The 18972-nt window shown below is 41.6% G+C and overlaps 1 protein-coding gene across 35 annotated transcripts in view; it reads right to left on the reverse strand.

Annotated features, from left to right (window-relative positions):
• Positions 1–946: 946 nt before the first annotated feature.
• TCF12 (transcription factor 12) overlaps positions 947–18972 on the reverse strand; it is a 186820-nt gene continuing 168794 nt past the window's right edge. For 10 of the 35 annotated variants that reach the window (XM_040706208.2, XM_040706206.2, XM_025153805.3 and 7 more), the window contains 8 exons: positions 18613–18686; positions 17632–17703; positions 16694–16900; positions 9739–9853; positions 8627–8798; positions 7801–8033; positions 4636–4789; positions 956–3235 (listed from right to left, as the gene is read on the reverse strand). In XM_040706208.2, the coding sequence (XP_040562142.1) occupies positions 4647–4789; positions 7801–8033; positions 8627–8798; positions 9739–9853; positions 16694–16900; positions 17632–17703; positions 18613–18686 (1016 nt within the window). In that variant the 3' untranslated portion in view covers positions 956–3235; positions 4636–4646. 35 annotated transcript variants of the gene reach the window in all.

Below are 18972 nucleotides of genomic sequence, written 5' to 3' on the forward strand. Positions count from 1 at the left end.
TGGAGTAATTTAGAACTCTAGATTCAGCTGGGGAAGGCACCAAGGCACCACTTCCACAGCTCCTAACAGAGGTTAACAACTAAAAGTACTTACATGGCTGAGTCTCACGTGGTCAGACCATGTTAGAAAGTTGTCTGTAGAAGCACTGCCACATTAGAGAACTTACCAGTAAAACTATGCTGACAAGCATAAACTAGAACTTAATCATTGCACAGCAAGGGCAATACTAAGAGTTGGAAACAATGCTGCGCACAGCAGCCACACTGCATGGCATACACCACATTCACTTTCATATATGGCATCTGTTTGCCTTTTTCTCTGGTGTGCTTTTATACCAGGGATATTTTCCCTAGAGGAGAGTTTAAGAAAACAAAGATTTGAAGCCTGCTTGTTTTGTGGGGCTTTTGGCTTAAGCAGTTATGAATTAGACATGAAGATTTCACTACTGCCTTCGTGTGATTTGAAACCTGTATACTTCCATTTTTTTTCATTGACACTTGCAAGAAAAATTATCAACATTTTAAATTCAAGCTTAAGCCACAGACATTTTTTTTCCCCACAAAACATGCACAGGTGCATCAGCTAATTCAAAGTAACTCAGTATACAAGAGGAGCTGGGATGTTACAGGTGTGTCTCAGGGACAGGCAAAGTAGAGGTGCAAGACGCAGCCGCAGGGAGGTGCCAATGGGGAGCAGCCTCTGCTCCAACTGCTGTTTGCCTGTGCAGTTCCCTCTGCATACAGCAGCGAGTGCAGATGAGGCGCTCCTCCTCAGTAGGAATTTCTGCACCGCGGGGAGCAGCAAGAACACTCCTTGAGCCTGCAACACCTGCTGCGTGCTTTCGGAATGTATGTTACGTTCTACATGGAGAAAGGCAGCAGCTGTTTTGCCAGTGTTTGTCAAGCAACACGGTACCTACGAGAGAGAAATGTAAAAAACTCACTGATTTACCATGTTAAAAAAAGATGGCACATTTATTGCTACATAAATGTTATATACATAGTGTTTTCTGTTACATTGACAGAAAGTTTTTGAACTTCTTGCTGCTGGTTGGAAAGGTTTATCAGCAATACCTTGAAATTTGACACAGGGTACAAATCTGCAATAAACCAACAATGGAAACTGGAGAACAAGATGAGAAGCAATTCATCTCGGACAATTAGCTCTTACAATACTCCATAGGTACTACACGGTATGCTAGAACCCTACTATGGTCTTACAATGCTATTGTAAATTTCTGATATTAATGAACAGGTTATGGTAAATAACCCTACATTTTTACTACCTAATATAGTAAAATAAAGTAAGAAACTTTTTACTGAAAACTTTTTCGATTTCAAAAATCTAGAAAGAGTAATATTTAGAATTCAAGAAATTTTCTTACAAGATTATTGTATAAAAGACTAGCTACAGTGAAAAATAAGCCAAATGTTTTTTTCTTTCTATTTTATGAAGGAAAGCTTCTGGGCATACTGCAAAGTCTAATATAGCCAAAAAGACAACAAGCTTAGAAGGAAAAAGGCCAGGCAGTGGCACGTGATCACTTTCACACGTCATAAGCAACAAATTTGTTTAGCCAATAAACACTGAAATGAAGAACAAGGCCACAGATATAATCAGGTGTTATCTGATGGTATATGCAAATTAAAGTAACAGAAATGAGTCCACTATTTTCACAAACTGTTCTGTTAGGAACCATTGCAAACGTGAGCTTAAATTCATTAGTTTATTTTAACGATCCAGCTTTTGTTCTTTCAAATCAAATGACTTCATAAAAAGTACTGTTTTGTTCCTGTTTTGTATGGTGAACCAATTACCAGTAATGAAAGATGCACTATATAAACAATAGCTCAGACAACCTTGGCTTAGGAAGTTTCCTCCCATGGTCATTGCAGTGGAAGACAGTTTCCATGGAAGTTCAAAGGGATTTTAACCATCTCAACACATTTGTGACAAAGGAATACTTATGGACACTGTTCTGGTGGAGAAACATTTAATTGTTTAATGTTGATATGGCTTGGGAGGGGTCATTTGTTTGCATTTGATTCACACTGATTTTTCTCCACTGACAAGCCATACAAAAATGACAAGATAACTGATGGATACAGTAAGGAAAAACTGGTGACCATTGCTCTTATATTCCATTAGGTAAGTAAGCCCACCTTACTGGTGGCTATGTCATCACACTACCTGCCACGGTGAATTTAGGATTTTACTATTCACCAAAAATACAGCCTGAAAAAAATCTCCTTTGTATTTTAATGCATTTTGTGCTTACGTACAGCTAACACTTTACATGTACTATATGTAGTACTTACTGCTCGGAAAACAAAGCAACTCTAACAAAGTAGATTCTCCCCACCCAATTTACACTTCACGTTACAAGCTTTACTATGAAGCCTAGAAGCCTAAAAAGGTTTTGTTTATAATTAGAAAAAAAAACATTTGAGGAAAGTCTGAGGGAAAATAAAAATCAATTTTTAAATCTACGAAATGTTATGGTCACAGTACTGCTCCTGCCTGGAGCCTGCTCAGGAGGCCCCTTACCGGCCTGAAACACGGAGCTCAGTATGGAAGGGTAACTATGACCATAACTGTTCAGATTACCAGAGACCAAAAATAACATAAAAAAAGCTATACCAAGGAATAGTTTCCTATTGCGTGGAAAACACTAGTCATATGGCAAAAGGAGAGGAAAGGACAACAAAAGACTTTTCCCTTCCTTTTTTAAGACACTAATAGGTATGCTGGGAATGCTACGGGTCGACGGTTGTCACTGCTTTGTTCTCTGAATGTGAACAGCTTTAATAAATGCTGGCATCCAGCTGAAATTGTATCAGCTTTTAACATGTTAACTTTTCCCTTTATATGTAGACCTTTACAGTTCCATAACAATAAATAAAATTTGTAGTTACAATGCATTTGTCAATTCAGTTTAGGCACAAGGCAACTTCCACAATGAGTGGAGAGATCACAACAGTCTCTGATTGTGCAGAAGCGACACACTGCTTGCAACAGAATGATATGTTCAGAGTATTTCATGGGCTGAAATTCTATCTGAAGATCCTCTATCTTCAATCCTGATGCAGGTGTTGACCAGTAGCTTTGATCATAAGATTGCATTTGGGTTTCTTGCTTCAAGTGTTTTCTCCTGTCAGGTTTGTGTCTTCATATAATGTTAGTTGTCTGTGTCCTTGTGAAGAAAGGTCACCTTCTGTGTATCCTACCAATAATTCTGGAATTTTAGCAAGAAATTTGGGAGGAAAGAAGATATTAGGAAAAGAAACAGTGAGAACCATAATACCAACATTAATGAACTAATTTGAACTGTAATTTATGGCATTTTCAGTCAGTTATGAAGTGTGGAAGAATATCATACTGAGTGGTCCTGAAATCCTTTTTCCTAGAGCATATCCAGCACAGGCAGAAACTCCATGAAAACTAACAATCTCCAACCTCCTAACCGAGGAGGCAGGGCAGCTGCATCTCCATCCTGCTCAAACACCAGCATCTGTCTGCTATGAGCCAAATTTACATCAACAACTGAGCAGTTACTGAAATCTTCACATGCTAGAAATAAGATATAGAAACAGGATATTATTTTCTCTTTTCTAATGCAAAGGCAGTTAAAAACAACCTTTACCACAATTCCTCAGTTCAACAATCTATTTTGGTTTAAAAGAAGTATGCAACTGCTGTATTGTAAAAAGTTATCGGGATACCAAGACTGCAAGAATTAAACATGTCCACAAATAAAGGCTTGATAATGGTCTGCCCAATCAGAGTTACTGGCATTCAACATTTTAGTCTCAGGAAAATGACATATTTAGATTCAGGGTATAGAAGAAAAAGTATTATCTGAAGCTGAGACCTAAGAAACCACAATTTGATTTGACTTTGATTTGTGTATTCCTATTTCTAAAATAAGCAAGAGACTGTGCCTAATTTGATCACTGCTGCTAAAGACAAGCACTACCATATACCTGAAGAGTCTGTACTGCTTTAAAGGAGCCATCTTGTACTGCATTTGGAAACACTGGTTTGTCTTGCAAAGCTGCACACATTGCTTCTTAAATCTTACCTATCTTCACTAACACAGACTGTGAATTAAGAGCTAGCAATCTCTGCTGGGCAGAAGATACGAGTTGAAATGGCCGGCCTTAGGGCAGACAGCAAACCTCTGTGAGATGAGAAGCATCTCTAACTGTTTTTACCAGCATTGGGAAGCAATACATAGACTTTTAAATGAACAAATGTGATGTTTAGACCACTTAAATATGTATAATTAATCTCTATTATTCTTGGCTTATCTAGCAAGCTGCTAACTGCTCCTCTGATGTCATGCCAAGAAGGCCACCTGAGCCAAGAGTTTTATCCATAAACAAAAACACATGCAAAAGAAGAGAATTTCACTAAAATCACCATATTATAAAACTACATAAACCTGCATAATTTGCTTATGCTCAGAAATATGAAAGTACTTGGCAGCAGCAAGAAGTTTATACTAGTGGCAGCTTATATACTGTAGCTTAGAATAAACGTATCCTCTTCCAAATGTTAGCCAGTAAAATGTATGTCTGATGGCTGTCAGACCCAACGCTACCCCAGGCACCCCGCTCTAGACAAGAGACGTACCTGGCTGGTGTTCACATATGACCCATAGGGTTGGTAGTTTCACTCAGGCCAGGGTGGCTTCCTGGGTGTGGTGTTGGCGGCTCTGCCGATACGGCAGAAACTTTTTCTTCTTCCCTTCTCTTAAGGCAGGCTGCTTTAGGGTTTAGGTTTCGTTCTGCAATAGAAAAATAACATCCCATACACTGATACCAAAGGGAGTATCAACGCTGTCACTGCAATAAAAATAGCTACACAACATCCCTGAGTACTTACAGGCCTGTGTCAAAGCACAGGTGCCCAAACCTGCAGACAGGCTCTGCTGAAAATCCAGCCCTGCAGCTCCTAAATTGGTATTTAAAAAAAGGAGCTGACTTCCTGCCTACATACACCTTCAAAAACATTGCAAAAGGAAGTGCCTCTCTTGTCACAGGAAGGTGCTACAAACACAAACTGAGAAAAGCTTTCTGCAATTTATAATGAATTAAAGCAGAATGTTGAGTTTTGTTAATAGCTGAAGTCACACCAACCCTTCTGACATCACACAGCCTTTAGTAGCATTTCTGCTTCTTTCTCTACCTTCGCCATTAGCTTGCTCTAAGAGAGAGGCAGAATTTCTGAAGTCAACAATTCTCTTTATCCCTCAAGTTTGTGAAATCATCCAGCACCCGTCATCATATTCTTCAGATTTAGTCACAGAGAGCAAGAGGAATTTGTTACCCTATTTCCTGTCCCATTGTAAAGGCAGTACTTTGTAACAGCCAGCTGTGGGCTGTCGAAACACTTGCAGCAGCATGCTTCCACTTCTTCAATCAGCTTCAGAGATGGAGATGTGGATCCAGTTTTCAAATAATCGACAGGTTCTAAAACTCAGCTGTTTCTGTTCTTCAAAATGGCTTTTCATGAATTAGAATATAAAAGACAAGTCTTCGTGGCCAGACAGACACAAGGTATGTAAGATATTCTGTCATTTGAAAGAAGTGATTTTCTTCCCAGTACAGACTGAATTTAATCAACATGCTGGGGTATTTTTCTAGCTGTTGGCAACTCTGTTTTGCACCTTAAGATTGCAGGTACAATTTTAACTCTGAAGAGACTGCCAAAACGGAACAGGTAACACTAGCTCATTCAAAACCTGTAGCCCTTCTCTTCAACTGCACAGACATCCCTCTATCAACCACAGTTTGCTGACCCCTGTTCATGTTACAGGGTGCTTTTCTAGCTCATCTGACAGGCAACTCTGCACAGCTTTGCTAATTCTGTTTTCACCCAAACCATTATCAACAGCTTCCTACTGGAACTCCTAAGGAGCATCACTCCCAAAGAGTCTGCTGAGAAACAAATGCTGACTTCTCTTAACTAGAGGGCAATTTTTCAATGTTTCAATGTAGCTGGCCTGGAAGTTTTAAGAAAGATTTAATTATGTAGCAACTTTGAAAGGAAGTTAATTTACAGTCATTTAAGAAATGGAGATAAAAAACGCTAGCTTACAGTTACAAGCTTAGCATCTGAAATGTGTCATTCTGAACAGCATCGATTGCAAAATGAGAAGATGCATTACCAACAGAGAGAAAATGGTTGATGCCATTATATAACACAGTGGTTAAAGCTCCTCCGGATGCCACACAAAGCTGTGGTCACTCAGTTTCAGGATACTTAATAGAGATTGGAACGGTGCAAGGAAAGACTGGGTAAGACGAAGCAGGGAACACAGCCTTCACATGCACAGCAAGTAGAGCACAACATGAGATGTATGCGCGAGGAAGGGAAATTTTGCAATTTGAACTGTCTGCAGAGTAAGTCCAAATGAACTGCAAGTATGTTTGGGGAAAAGGTTTCTAACAGTGCTACAGTTTGGAAGCAGCCTCTGACCAAAGCCAAAGTGATTTCCTTCATTTTCACACAGCCTGTTTGATGTTTTTTAACCACTAAAAGCCATTAACGTTCTTCTTCATAACAGCCAATCTCATCTTGCAGACAGAAGAGCATTTTCAGATGAAAAAAAACCCAAGGTCAGAGTCTCAGAAATGCTAAGATTAGCTGGTATCTGATCTGCAGAGTAACACCACTTTCTGCATATGCCTTGCAAGAACTCTGAGCGGAGACATTGCATTTGTTTCAAGCTAGGTCAGTAGAGCTGCCCAAAAATCCTTTGCACATCAGCCTCACTGCAAAGTACATAAAAGCTTGCATTAGGGCATTCACATTGTCACTGCACTGACTTTTAGCAATTGCTTTGTTTCACTGCAAACAGCAAATCTGGATATAAAGTAAAAATAAGGTACACAAAAGTAAGACATTGATGTCATTCGGTGACATCAGTGATTCAGAAATGTAGCACTTCAAGTAAATATGAACACTGACATCATCCACATCTGAAAGATGCTCCCTGTTCTCGATGCACTTGCATCACAGAGATGCTAGAGGTGGTTATTTAACAGCCCGAGGGAGCAAAGGAAGAGGATGCTCACCAGTTTAAGCGAAGCTATGTGAGTGGTAGAGGTGCCTCAGAATTTTAAACACATCTTTGAAATTAGGTTTGAGATTAAAAGTCATCAGCAGCTTCTCTGACAGACAAGATTGGGACAGCTGAATAACTAAATACAATTCCTAGAGGAACCATCTAACCATCTCTCCTTAAAAGAAAGTGAACTGCAAAAAGAATTCTTCCTTCTGCAGCTATCAATACATGTATTTCTTACCTAGAAAAATCTAAAGGAATTGGGGACAGATATTACATGCAAAATGAACCCAGACTCAAATAACACAGCTGCAGGTTTGCTCCTCTTCCCCAGAATAGGCTTAATGCAAAAAACAGTTAACTCACTATATTTTAATATCTCAGTTGTGTGCAGTTCATCTTAAATGAGATCTTTTGTTTTGCTAAAGCATCTCTACCACTGAACAAGCACTGGTTTGAATTGTAGAAAGCAAGATGTGTCAATGGCTTAACTAATTCACCTTGAGCACTCGGTAACAAAATGGCTTACTGCACAGGAAAGAAAAAAAGATGGAAGTACACACCGAGCACTCCCTTCCTCCCCCTTTATGAAAAAGCAAACAATTCCTTGTTTTTCCTAAAAACCTGTAACACAGTTACAGAAGCCAAATGCTTTCGGCAACCTGTGCATCGGGCTACCCTGTGCTGTTCCATACCGAAGTGCCGCAGAGCAAGGATGGGCTACTGACCTCTCACTTGCTGCTCTAGACTGAGGATGACTGCCACAGCCTGGTGAAGAATCAGCAGTTTCGTCTGTGGTTTCTCACTCTTCAGATGAAGCTGACACATCCGGCCGAGTTCTTTGAACGCCTCATTGATGTCTCGCACACGCAAACGCTCTCTGGCATTATTTGCCATCCTTCTCTCCTTTTCTCTTTCTATTTTCTGCTCTGGGTTTAAATCCTCATCTTCGTTAGTACTGCTGCAAGAAAGCATAAATAAAAGTATATCGAAATATCACTAATAATTCAAGCAAGTCATCCTGCTAGTTCAGAAGTCTCAGCTGATGAAATTAAAACTTCTTCCTATTTACTCTATTTCATATTGAAGTGTATGAAATAATTTAAAAAAAAGGTTAGATATTCATGCTTCAGTACTCAAGGAAGCTCTTGCTGTTCTTGCATTTTCCTGAAAAAAATGCTCAGTGGTTTTTGCCTAAGGAATATCCACAGCACGCTGCCTACACGTTGCCAGCAGTTCTCGGCAGAGCAGAGGAAGCTGCCCTTCGAAGCAAAAGGAACACTGACTTGACTTTACTTTTTACACTGACTGCTGCTTTACTCAGCTTCTGACACACCTTCCAACAGTTAGGGATTCTCAGCCGTCTTCTCAGGTGAAGAATGAACCATTTTCAACTAATAGTTTTTGCCGGTTTCCAATATATCAGCTTATAATATAAAAGCATTCAAGGTAATACAAAGGCTCTGAAATACACTTACTGAACTTACAGAAAATCTCCAACTGATAGGGAGCATTAATGGAGCACAAACTCTCTCGCTCAAGTCAGCGACCCACCTTGTTCTTCCTCTAGATGAAACCTTGATATCCTTCTGGGAGGACTCATCATCCGATTTCATGTCATCCGATGAGGGGGGTTCATGTATATTTTCATCCTTCTCCTTATGTTCAGACTTGATTTCTGTTGGACCTATGGCCACAGACTGGCTCTGCAAGCCACCTGACAGTGCTGCAAACAAACAGATCCGTGTGAGCATCGCGGGGCCAGGCACCTACTCCTGTAACAAAACCTCGCGCAGACACTGTCGGAGGCAGGCCAGAGCACAGCAAGCAGTCTGGCCAGCCAGCACACAGAACTTTGCTCTGCTAACAGGTTGAATACTTGGAAAAATTTCTTCTCAGAAAGAGCAGCGAGGCGCTGGAATGGGCTGCTCAGGGAGGTGTGGAGTCACTGTCCCTAGAGATGCTGAAGAACCAACCCTAATGATTCTATGAAGAGGAACAAAAGATCAACCCTAATGACACTGCTGTACTTGGACACGTGTCATGGAGTTGTAAAGAGATCGTAATTAATCAAAAGCAGCCTAATCACTGAAAGACACTATAAAAGATGGAAGGGCATTTTGCAAAGTACAAAAATTTGCACCTCAGGTCGAGGCTGCAAATCTAAAGGCAGAGCTACAGCTGTAGTGACAGAGGGTTGGGCCCTGGGCCAAATCTGCCATACACATCTCTGCATGGCACAGGCACACTGATGAATGAGCTGACTTCTGTCTCCTATAGCTTACTTCTTTGGGCTGAAAATTAAAGGAACTATAAACAACTGCGAGGAGACACCTCCTTTTACTGGCTAGACTGAAATGGGCATCAGCTCGCCGCAGCCCTCTTGGCCAGCTGGATGTGGCTGCTGTCCTGGAAGTGGAGGTTACACCCACTGAAAGTAGAAGGCAGCGGCTACATGCAGGGCTGACACGAGGATGCCCTACGAATTACTGCAGTGATCCCTAACAGTGGTAGCTAATAGGATCTAAAATTGACATTAGTTTTCTTTTCTCAATCTTACTTATGCTCCTGTCCCCTGTACTGATGCACATTCACCATGATCTATAGCCTCGCTGGCTCCGGATCATTTCAGACCCCGTTCAGCATTTAGCAGTGCTGAAAGTTACCTCGGTAGCTCTCTTGTGTTTTATGATTTAGTTCTGTGCTCTGAGCAGAAACTGTACTGGGAAGAACGGCGTGGTTGCTGTTGAGGCTGACGCTTTCCTCCCGATGAGCCGCAACCTGAAGGAAAGCAAAGAAAATATTTCTGTCAGAGATACAATTCAAATAAAGTAGTCCAAAAATAGAATTTTAAAAGACAAAATATTTGCTGGATTAGAGATCAGAGTTCAGGTTCTACCTCAGCAAGGGAAAGATTTAGTTGAAAGGTGCTGTTCCAGTATGGCACTTGATGACAGCAGACTGGACTAAGCCGTGCTCCAAGCAGTGATGAGCACCTGTCTAAATTAATGTAACAACCTCACAATTTTCTCCAATATTACCCCACAGAACACTACAAAATTTTATTCTTCATTTATACCTGGGAAGGATAAGACTTGATTAATAATAGATTGCTTTAAGGCACTGCAACTGTCAACCACAGTGCTCGTAACAATCTGATCCTTAAAGGAAAGTCATGGGGAGCAGTAATTTTCACTGCATGTGAATGGTTTTTATGTAGGCACATGGATGAAAGCATTTATATTTATATACATATATATATACACACACACACACACAGGCACACACATTTAAAAAACACAAAAACATCTCATTTGTTAATTGCTGAAACAGGATTAGAAAAGAACTACATCTAATTTCAGAACGTTATTTTATTCACTTCAGCATTTTTCTCTCATTTTCCTCCTTTCTCAGCTACATACATCTTACTTAGTCCCATTACTGCATCTGACCACACCGAAGTCATCCAGGCACCCAGCAATTCTCCCCATGCCTCTGCACGTTACACATCGTTTCTTCCACAATGCAACCCGCACTTCTAATAAGCACTGAGATGAAATCTTAGAAAATAATGATTTTCAAAGTTCCCATTTCACATAAACTCGAGTAACGCAGTGCAGCTCTGCCTGCACGTACACGGCTTCAGCAGGCAGATTTCTTCAAAAACTGCTGCTCAATACAGGCCACCATTATCAATGCAAACATATAGTGAAAAAATAACATCCTTCGGTTTGCAAAAGGAAGACGTAAGGATACACTGCCTGAATTCAAATAATTTGGAAGGTGGGCCACGTAAAGCTTTAAATATTCATAATACAACCAACGTAATACAATTAAACAGTTAAAAATAAAAAGAACAAAGATGAGGGATTCCACTATTATTTGTACCGTTACGAGAACCGGCTGCAGATGAAGCTTTTTACTGGAACAGTAGCAAACATGTCAACTAGAAGATTAAGCCTTTAATTAAATAGGTTTATTGCCTGGAGTTACACATGAGAACCACTGTTTTTCAATAAATCCTTCAATCCTAGTAAACTGCTGAGCTTTGAATCCCTCTTGAGTAATTAATGCAGCTTTTACCTTTCATGTCTTAGTATGGATTTTACCCGGAGAGAGATAAATACCCTTATGCAAGTTTATCCTTTGTTTAATATACACTCGTTCCTGTAAGCTAACACAGGAACAGAAACGGAAAGGGGGACCCCCCCAACCTACAATCACATCAGGTCACTCCGGGCTGCACAAAATCTCACAGACAGCACAATATCTGCTGCTTCCTGAGGCACATTTCCACCTTCCACGTCACAGCTCTGCGAGGAGCTCCCCGAGGGCTGCAGCAGCCCCGTCCCACTGCAGCCCGCAGGCAAACCCGTGCTGCACACAGCTCCAGAACCGAGCTGGCAAGGGACTGCCCCGCCGTGGTGTGCTTTCCTTTCTCCTCCCAGTCATGCTTAGTCCTAACGCAGGAGGGTGCTTTTATTCAAGCTACAAACTATCCATCAGCTCGAGGGCAGGCTTTTTCCTAAATTTACTTCTTAAAGAAAGACAAAAAAAACTCTTACAGCTGTGCCCGGAGCCAACAGCTGCCAGGAGCCTGGCAACCTTCAAACCTAGAGGAGCAACAGATTAACACATTTATTCTGATAAAGGCAGAAAACAGATTAGGAAAAAAAAAACCCAAAAGACGATGCTCCAGTTCTTTGAAACAGGTTTACAAACCCAAAGCACGCCGTTCAGATTAACGGGATCTGTGCAGGGCTCTCATGGGCTGCAGTGCTGCAGAACTGACCGCAGTGTGTTTATCTCTGATCTGTGATGTGGGATACCCGGAGGGGCCAACAGGAGCCCCAGACCAACACGTGCTGGAGTCGCTGTGTCCCACACCGAGCCCAGGAGCTCCATCTGGTCCTGCAGATGCCACACACAGTGACGGCTCACAGGTGCCGCTCTGGAGCTCCTGCCTTTACACACCAGGCTGGTACGGTCAGCCTGCCTTTGTTTTTTTGCCCTCCACTCAGATTTCACAAGAAGAAAAAAAGATCCCTGCACTTATGTTTACATGGAGCACAACTTTTGAGCTTCCTTAACGTGTTCCAAAAGACATTTCATACCACCAGCACCAAGCTTCTTCCTTATTTTGCCACACAACCACAGCTGGACAGAAGGGCCAGCATCGGGCTGTGCTGCCTGCCGGGCTGCCCTCCTCGGCTCTCCTCACTCTGACCTGGGCCCCTCTCTGCTGCAGCTGACCATATTCCCATCACAGAAACGCCCGCACAGTACCTCAAGGGCACACAGGGACCGAGGAGCTCTGCTGTATCTGAATGCATTTACATGCGTACCAGCCCCCTGCCTGCTCCTGCCTGCCAGAGGCGGAGGGGTGGCTGAAGCGTGCAATCTGGACTATTTCAGCATAATGACGTTAGCAGAGCTCTCTTTGTAACCCGATTCCTCCCACGAATGTTTCTCCTCCACTTCCTGGCGCACGCAGCTCTCCCAGCACCCACCATCCCCAAACAACGCTCGGGCAGTGGCTGCACCAGCAGCGGGCCCTGCAGGGCCGCCATCGGCACACAGCTGTGCCTGGCCCTGCACCGAGAGCGGCCGCGGGACCACCGCAGGGCCACACCGTGCCAGGCACTGCCACAGCTCCGTCCCACCTCGCAGCCGGCGGCGTGGAGCGCGGGTCCCCAGGCACTGCTTCTGATGTGGGCTGTTAAAAACCACCCGCTCCCACTGCAGTGTCCCACCAATAATGACTTGCAGCAGTCAGTTTTATAAGCAAACTGAGTTAATTCATCCTCTCGTGAGCTGATGTAGCCTGATTTTTGTGATCTCTCTCCAGTAAACCCTGAATACTCTGCAGCATGGAAGCCACCAAAAAGCTGGACTGGGCTCAGAAAGCTACGGCGTCAGGGGCGAGGCCAGGATGTTTTAGAAAAAATCTGAAAAGCGACCAGCCCAGAAACTGTCCCTGTTAAAAATACATGTAAATCGCTTGCGTGTCCAACGTGGTGCATTTTTTCTCTATGTAATTAAGATCTAATGAATGACTAGGGGTCAGAGCAAGCCTAAGTTTTATCTCAGTCAGTAAAACCGCAACCTGAGACAAGCAGCACTCCTATACGCACAACTGCCCCGCTGCTGCATTTATTTGTACCAACAGACAGCCCACACACACTCGGACTCAAGATCACGAGTGCAAAACTGAGCCCAATCTGAGACCTAAACCAGAGCACGGGGCTCTGAGCTGTGGACAGCAGAACAAAGCTGGGCAGCGCGTGGCCGTGGATAGCACAGTGCTGCCTGCAGGACACGGTGACGCGGCGCAATGGAAACCTGCTGTTAATCGCCGGCTCCGCTCATGCTGCAGCTTGATTAAAAGCCTTTACTCGTATTTCCTCTTGGATTTATCTAAGCGTATTTAGAAATATATGCACTTCCCAAGCCGTGGCAGCCAGTCACTTTGGCCACAGTCGCTTGCATCATTTCAACTGCAGTGAGTGTAACAGAGACGGTCAAAAGGACTTTGGAATGACGATTTTTAGAGGGCAGACAGCTCAAAGCCTGCAGGGAAGCACCAGCTCTGGCAGGGCTTGGGCCAGAGCAGAGCCTGGTGCTGGCGAAGCCGCCCAGGTGCCTGCGACTGGGGATTGAGTTTCATCCTTAACTGAGTTTCCAGGCCTTTTATTTATTTATTTTTAATCAATTCAGGCTGTTCTTTTTCCATTGTATTGCGACGACAAATAAAAAGCAGCTTGAATAAGAACAAAAAGACTATTACTTCTTAACTTTTCAATAATACATGAAATAAAATACAAATCAACTTCAAAGGCCACTTAGCAAATATTTGATGAGTTTGAGATATTAAAAATCTATTTGAATAAGTCTAATGGGCAGCCCAGCTAAAAAGAAAACAAGAACATTCGGAGCGAACAGGAAATGAAGTCAACCAGAGTTTTAAAATAAATCTGGCTTGAAAATTAAGCAAATGTTAAAATAAAACCATGTCTGGTTACACTAATTACATAAAAAGGAGTTAAATTACTCATTTCCTAGCTCCTTCTGCCAACATCATCTTCTTCAAGGGAAATTGAATTTACTTTTTTCCTTTTCCTCGCTACAGAACAAAACTGTTTTGTATAAAGATACTGCCGTCCCGCCCAACCCCCCTCAAGGAAGTTTCACTTATTGGTGAATCCCACTGAACACTTCTTGACCAGAAAGCACATCAAACAAACAAACAAAGGGAACATGCTTAGCAACGGTGCCATTTCTAACTGCGCTACCAGCCAGTACTTACCGCTTTCTTACTGTCTGCAGGAGGTACTCTAAAACTAAGAGAAGTGTCATTTCTATGAATTTTTTCTATTTTTTCTATGAAAAAATCCTAGCTCTCACAGTTCAGCCTTGTGCCACATACTCTGCTCTTTCACATCCCTATTTCAGGAGAACAACAAGTGCTCCCGGGGACGAGCAGGTAATGAGTACTCCCAGCATTACACCTCGTGCTTCTGCGGCATTACTGATGCAGCCGCTGCTAATAAAGCCCCTCTGTTCCCCCTACGGCCAGATGTGCCACCCTCTGCTCTGCGTGCAGTTCGGGATTCCATCCCAAGCCGTGCCGAGTTCCTGCAATTGCAAATGATGTCAAAGGGCGCTCTTTGGGGACTGGGCAAGGCCGCAGCAGGATGCTTTCTGCTGGAGCCAATTTTTCTGATGTAACAAAATTAAAGTTAATCCATGAAATTCTTTAGCTGACTCTTTTTTTTTTTTTTTTTAAGCCAAAACCGGTCTGCAAGTTTGTTTCACCCGGGGAGGGGAAAATACAAAAGCAAATCTTTTTTTTTATTTTTTAATTTCCTGATGTAAAGATATTCCTGTCAGACAGCAACCATCCTTCAATTGAAACTGCAGAACGATCATCATAAGATAAATCAAGTTTATATTACATTTAATTACACAATAACATTAAACTACAGCAGACCATGGAAACTTCATTTGTTTTGGAGAGTAATTTTCTACTGTCACCTATTTTAATCAACACTGAGTTGACAAATGCAGCACGGCTCAGTCTCCACCAGAAGCAGACTTGGGTGCACTCTGGCACGGTGTGTATCCGACTGAGCGGGGTCAGAAGGCTTCACAAGTTGCAGAACAATTTTATCACTGCAGTTTCGATCACTCGTCTTACCCTACACCACAAAGACCTATAAGCAAAGTTTCCTTTTGTATGACTGTTTGTCAGTCTATTCTAGAACACGGTAAAGCTTTCCCTCCAGCAGCATTCTTTAAATATTAACCACGAGGCATTATTAAAAAAAATTCTCAAGTATTTATGTATCATTTCCTTCATTACTAAAAGCAACTGTGAACTTGTACAGAGATCTAAAGCTGGATATGCCATTGGAAAAGCTACCCCCCCCCCCCCCCCCAAAGCCCCAAAACACACGCAGCTTATAGAAAGTAACCAGTTCTTTTTGATGTTTACTGCAGCAGATCTGAAATTAATATAACTGGATGTGTGACGTGCGAATGGGAGAGCCTGGAACTAATTCTGTTTTATAGAATACAAACCCTTCAGCAATCGGGGTACCTAATTATTTTGATGATAGGTGAAATTTTGCCTTGATCACACAGTACCCAGCTGCGAATCTGTTTTATAACAGAAAATTTCACAGCGTGTAACTGGTCTTTAAAGTTACACTGTAAACATGCAAACACATGGCACCGCTAACATCAGCGTGTTTTTAAAAAGCTCTTTTTTCCCCGTCCCTATTTTTGAGAAGAGGGGAATGAAAAGAAAGAAAAAGGGAAGTGAGCAACTCCACAAATATATTTCATTTACCATACAATGCCTTTAACGCATTTCTGATCTCTGAAAAGCCCGACTACATTTTTCTTTCAGAATAGTTCACATTTTTAAAGAAACTAAAAGGGACGGATGGAATTATTTAACTCTTCTTGGGGATTAATCTAAAAGTTGTTTCCTCTTCATTGTTACTTACTCTACAGCTGTGCTCAAACTCCTTTTCATTTAGGGAAAAAAAAAGTTTAATTTTTGAGCCTGCACACACTATGGTTCCACATTCCAACAGCTTCCTCCCAGTCCTCTGCCAGCATCTGCTATTGAAGACTAGTTCCAATTTACAATAAACAGCTTTTCCAGACCAGAACACTTGAAATTCAGTCCTTCTTGACTGCTTTTCCCATTCAATCTCCCTATTCACCATTTCAAGGAGAAAACTGTTCTGCCAATTATTACACATCTGGAAAAAATGCATGTATAAGCTGAAACGCTCTCAGCAGAAAGTTTCGGCTTTCCGCATATGGTCACAGCAGGATTTTATGGGCCACTGACCAGGCCAAAGTCTAAGTTTTCCCATCTTTCTCCTCCCCCCTCATATCTGCCCACCCCCACCCCAAACCCTCTAATTGGAAACCCATAGCAGGTGCAAGCTGCCCGCCATCTTTCTCTCCACAATAACCTCTAGTAGTTTTTCCTTGACAAATATCAATCCTAGAGTCCCATTTTCACTAGACAGGCTCCACGATTACTCAGACGCACCAGCTGTAACTGCTTTGCACAACTACACACACGTTTAAAAATATGTTTACCATTGATGCTTGTCTGTTGGCTGCTACAAGGCTAGATGCTCCATAACTTGAGTTCAGGCTTCCAATTGGCCCATTATGGGATGGTCCCAATAAACTATGTATATCTCCATGGCCACCTGATAGGCTTGTTGAAGGCCCCACAGCATGATTTCGTAGTACGTGGATGGCATCATCGAGTCTGTCCAAGCGATCCTCCATTCGAGACTGCTGTTGGGATTTAAGAGGACCAGCAACAGTCATTACTGAGTAATTCTGCAGACTCTTTCTACTGTAACAGTTTCTACCTTGGAGACATTAGAGATAGAAGATGAAATATAGTATCAAAAGACTTCAAAAGCACCTACCAGCACTACAAACAAACAGAAAAAAGGAAAGGTATCTGGAGATTTTGCTTGAGATAGCATTCATTCCACAAATAGGTGGCAGCTTTTAAAGTAAAGCTTATTATAAGGTTAATATTACTTAGCTTCCATTACATGGCATGAACAAGAAAAAAGGAAGTGCTACAAAATACGCTAATACCTGGCAAGAAAGAATGGTCACCAGCAAATCACCCTCAACACACTGGTAAGCATTAAGAGAGGCAGTGGCTTTTTATGAGGCAGTACCACAAAAAGACTGGACAAAAGTTACTTTCTAAAACTGATTTTCAACAGATATTTCAGAAATAAGAACAAGTTCTGAATGTTACTGCAGAACAGATTTCTGCCGTAGATTTATTTTTTACTTCAGGAGACAAAAAAAAAAAAAAAATAATTAAAAAAATAAAATAAATAAAGCAAAACTAATTCTGACATTGCAGCTCTCTAGAAACTGAAAGAGCAGAATGCTGGAGTCAAAGGATGGGTCATGGGCTACGCTCATTTAGTTTTTAATGGGGAATCCGAAGGAAGCATTAATTAAAACACAAAAAGGCACCATCTAAATTGAAATAGTACCTCACAGACATCCTTTAAGAAGGACATTGCATCTTGCAAATGCTCGTGAAGTTGCTGTTCAACTCGATTTTTCTGGCAAAGTCAAGACAGAACAGGAAGCAAAGCATAGGTTAAGATTAATTCAAAAAAGAGGTGAGGAAACAGCTGATGTGCATGTCAGCAATAAATTGTTAGTCAAGTTAATGCAACAGAAATCTGATTATATCAAGATAAGAAAAGGCTAATATTTAACATTGCCGTTACATTAGGATTCTAAGATGTACATATCAATTAAATATAACTGCAAAAATATTCAAGAGAAAATTGTTTTAAATTTATTCTTGTTAGACACAGGAGAAGAAATTATCTCTGTGGAAACCAGAAATAGGCACAAGTATTCAAAACCCTTCTCAGTGTTCCCTCAAAAGTTTCCCCTATCCTTCCCAATGCTGCATCAGAGATTTAGGAAGTCAGTAACTTAAAGCTTTTGCTGAAGCCACAAATCCACTTTAAGTTTACAACAGATTATTTTGTTTTTCTGTAAAATATTTCACTAATTAATAAATGAAGATTCCCTAATAATAAACAATAATAAAATCTATTAATACTTTAAGGACAGGGTAATGAAAACAAGGCCAAGGGATTACCATTTCAAGGAGAGAGGGGGAAGGACAAGTAAACGTGAAGGCATGAAGTCTTTATCTGTTCTGCAGACTGAACTTTAGATAAGAATTAGCCGTGGATTTGTGAAAAGGTACCAGAATCTCATAACAGTGCTTTAGCACCAGCTGTCCTCAGCACAGAAGCCTGATGCCCAAGGAACAGATGGTGAAAGACACACCCTGCACGTCTTATATTGTTCAACTGAACAGGCCATTTGTTAGCAAAGAATTCATTTGTAATGCTATCCTACTGTTTCCGTTAATGATATGCAGGATTTATACAAAAACAAGCCTTCAACTCCTAAGTAAAAAGTAGTATGTTGCTTTCAACAGCTCTTACCAAGGAGTGTAGAGAGTTTTCATAGTTTGGAGATGAGGGGGCTTGTCCTCCACTCCTAGACCACTGACTGGCACCTGTCAAAATCGTCTAGGTTAGCTCACAGATTTATGCAGCATAAGCAGGAAACAGATGCTATACTTCTTAACATAATTAAAACCAACATATTCTGCATAAAGGTAAGCCAACATATGGGTTTACAAAGGAGGACAAATTCCTTCATTCTGTCTCACGGAGGGATAATTTTTATATCCTGACATCTGTAGGGTTAGATGCATTACGGATGACAAAGCAGTGACAGCTTCAAATTACTTCAACAATAAAAAAATTAACCCAACAGTGACACACAGTACCTGAAATTCC

Source organism: Gallus gallus, chromosome 10 (genome assembly GCF_016699485.2).
Source record: "Gallus gallus isolate bGalGal1 chromosome 10, bGalGal1.mat.broiler.GRCg7b, whole genome shotgun sequence".
Classification (NCBI taxonomy): domain Eukaryota; kingdom Metazoa; phylum Chordata; class Aves; order Galliformes; family Phasianidae; genus Gallus; species Gallus gallus.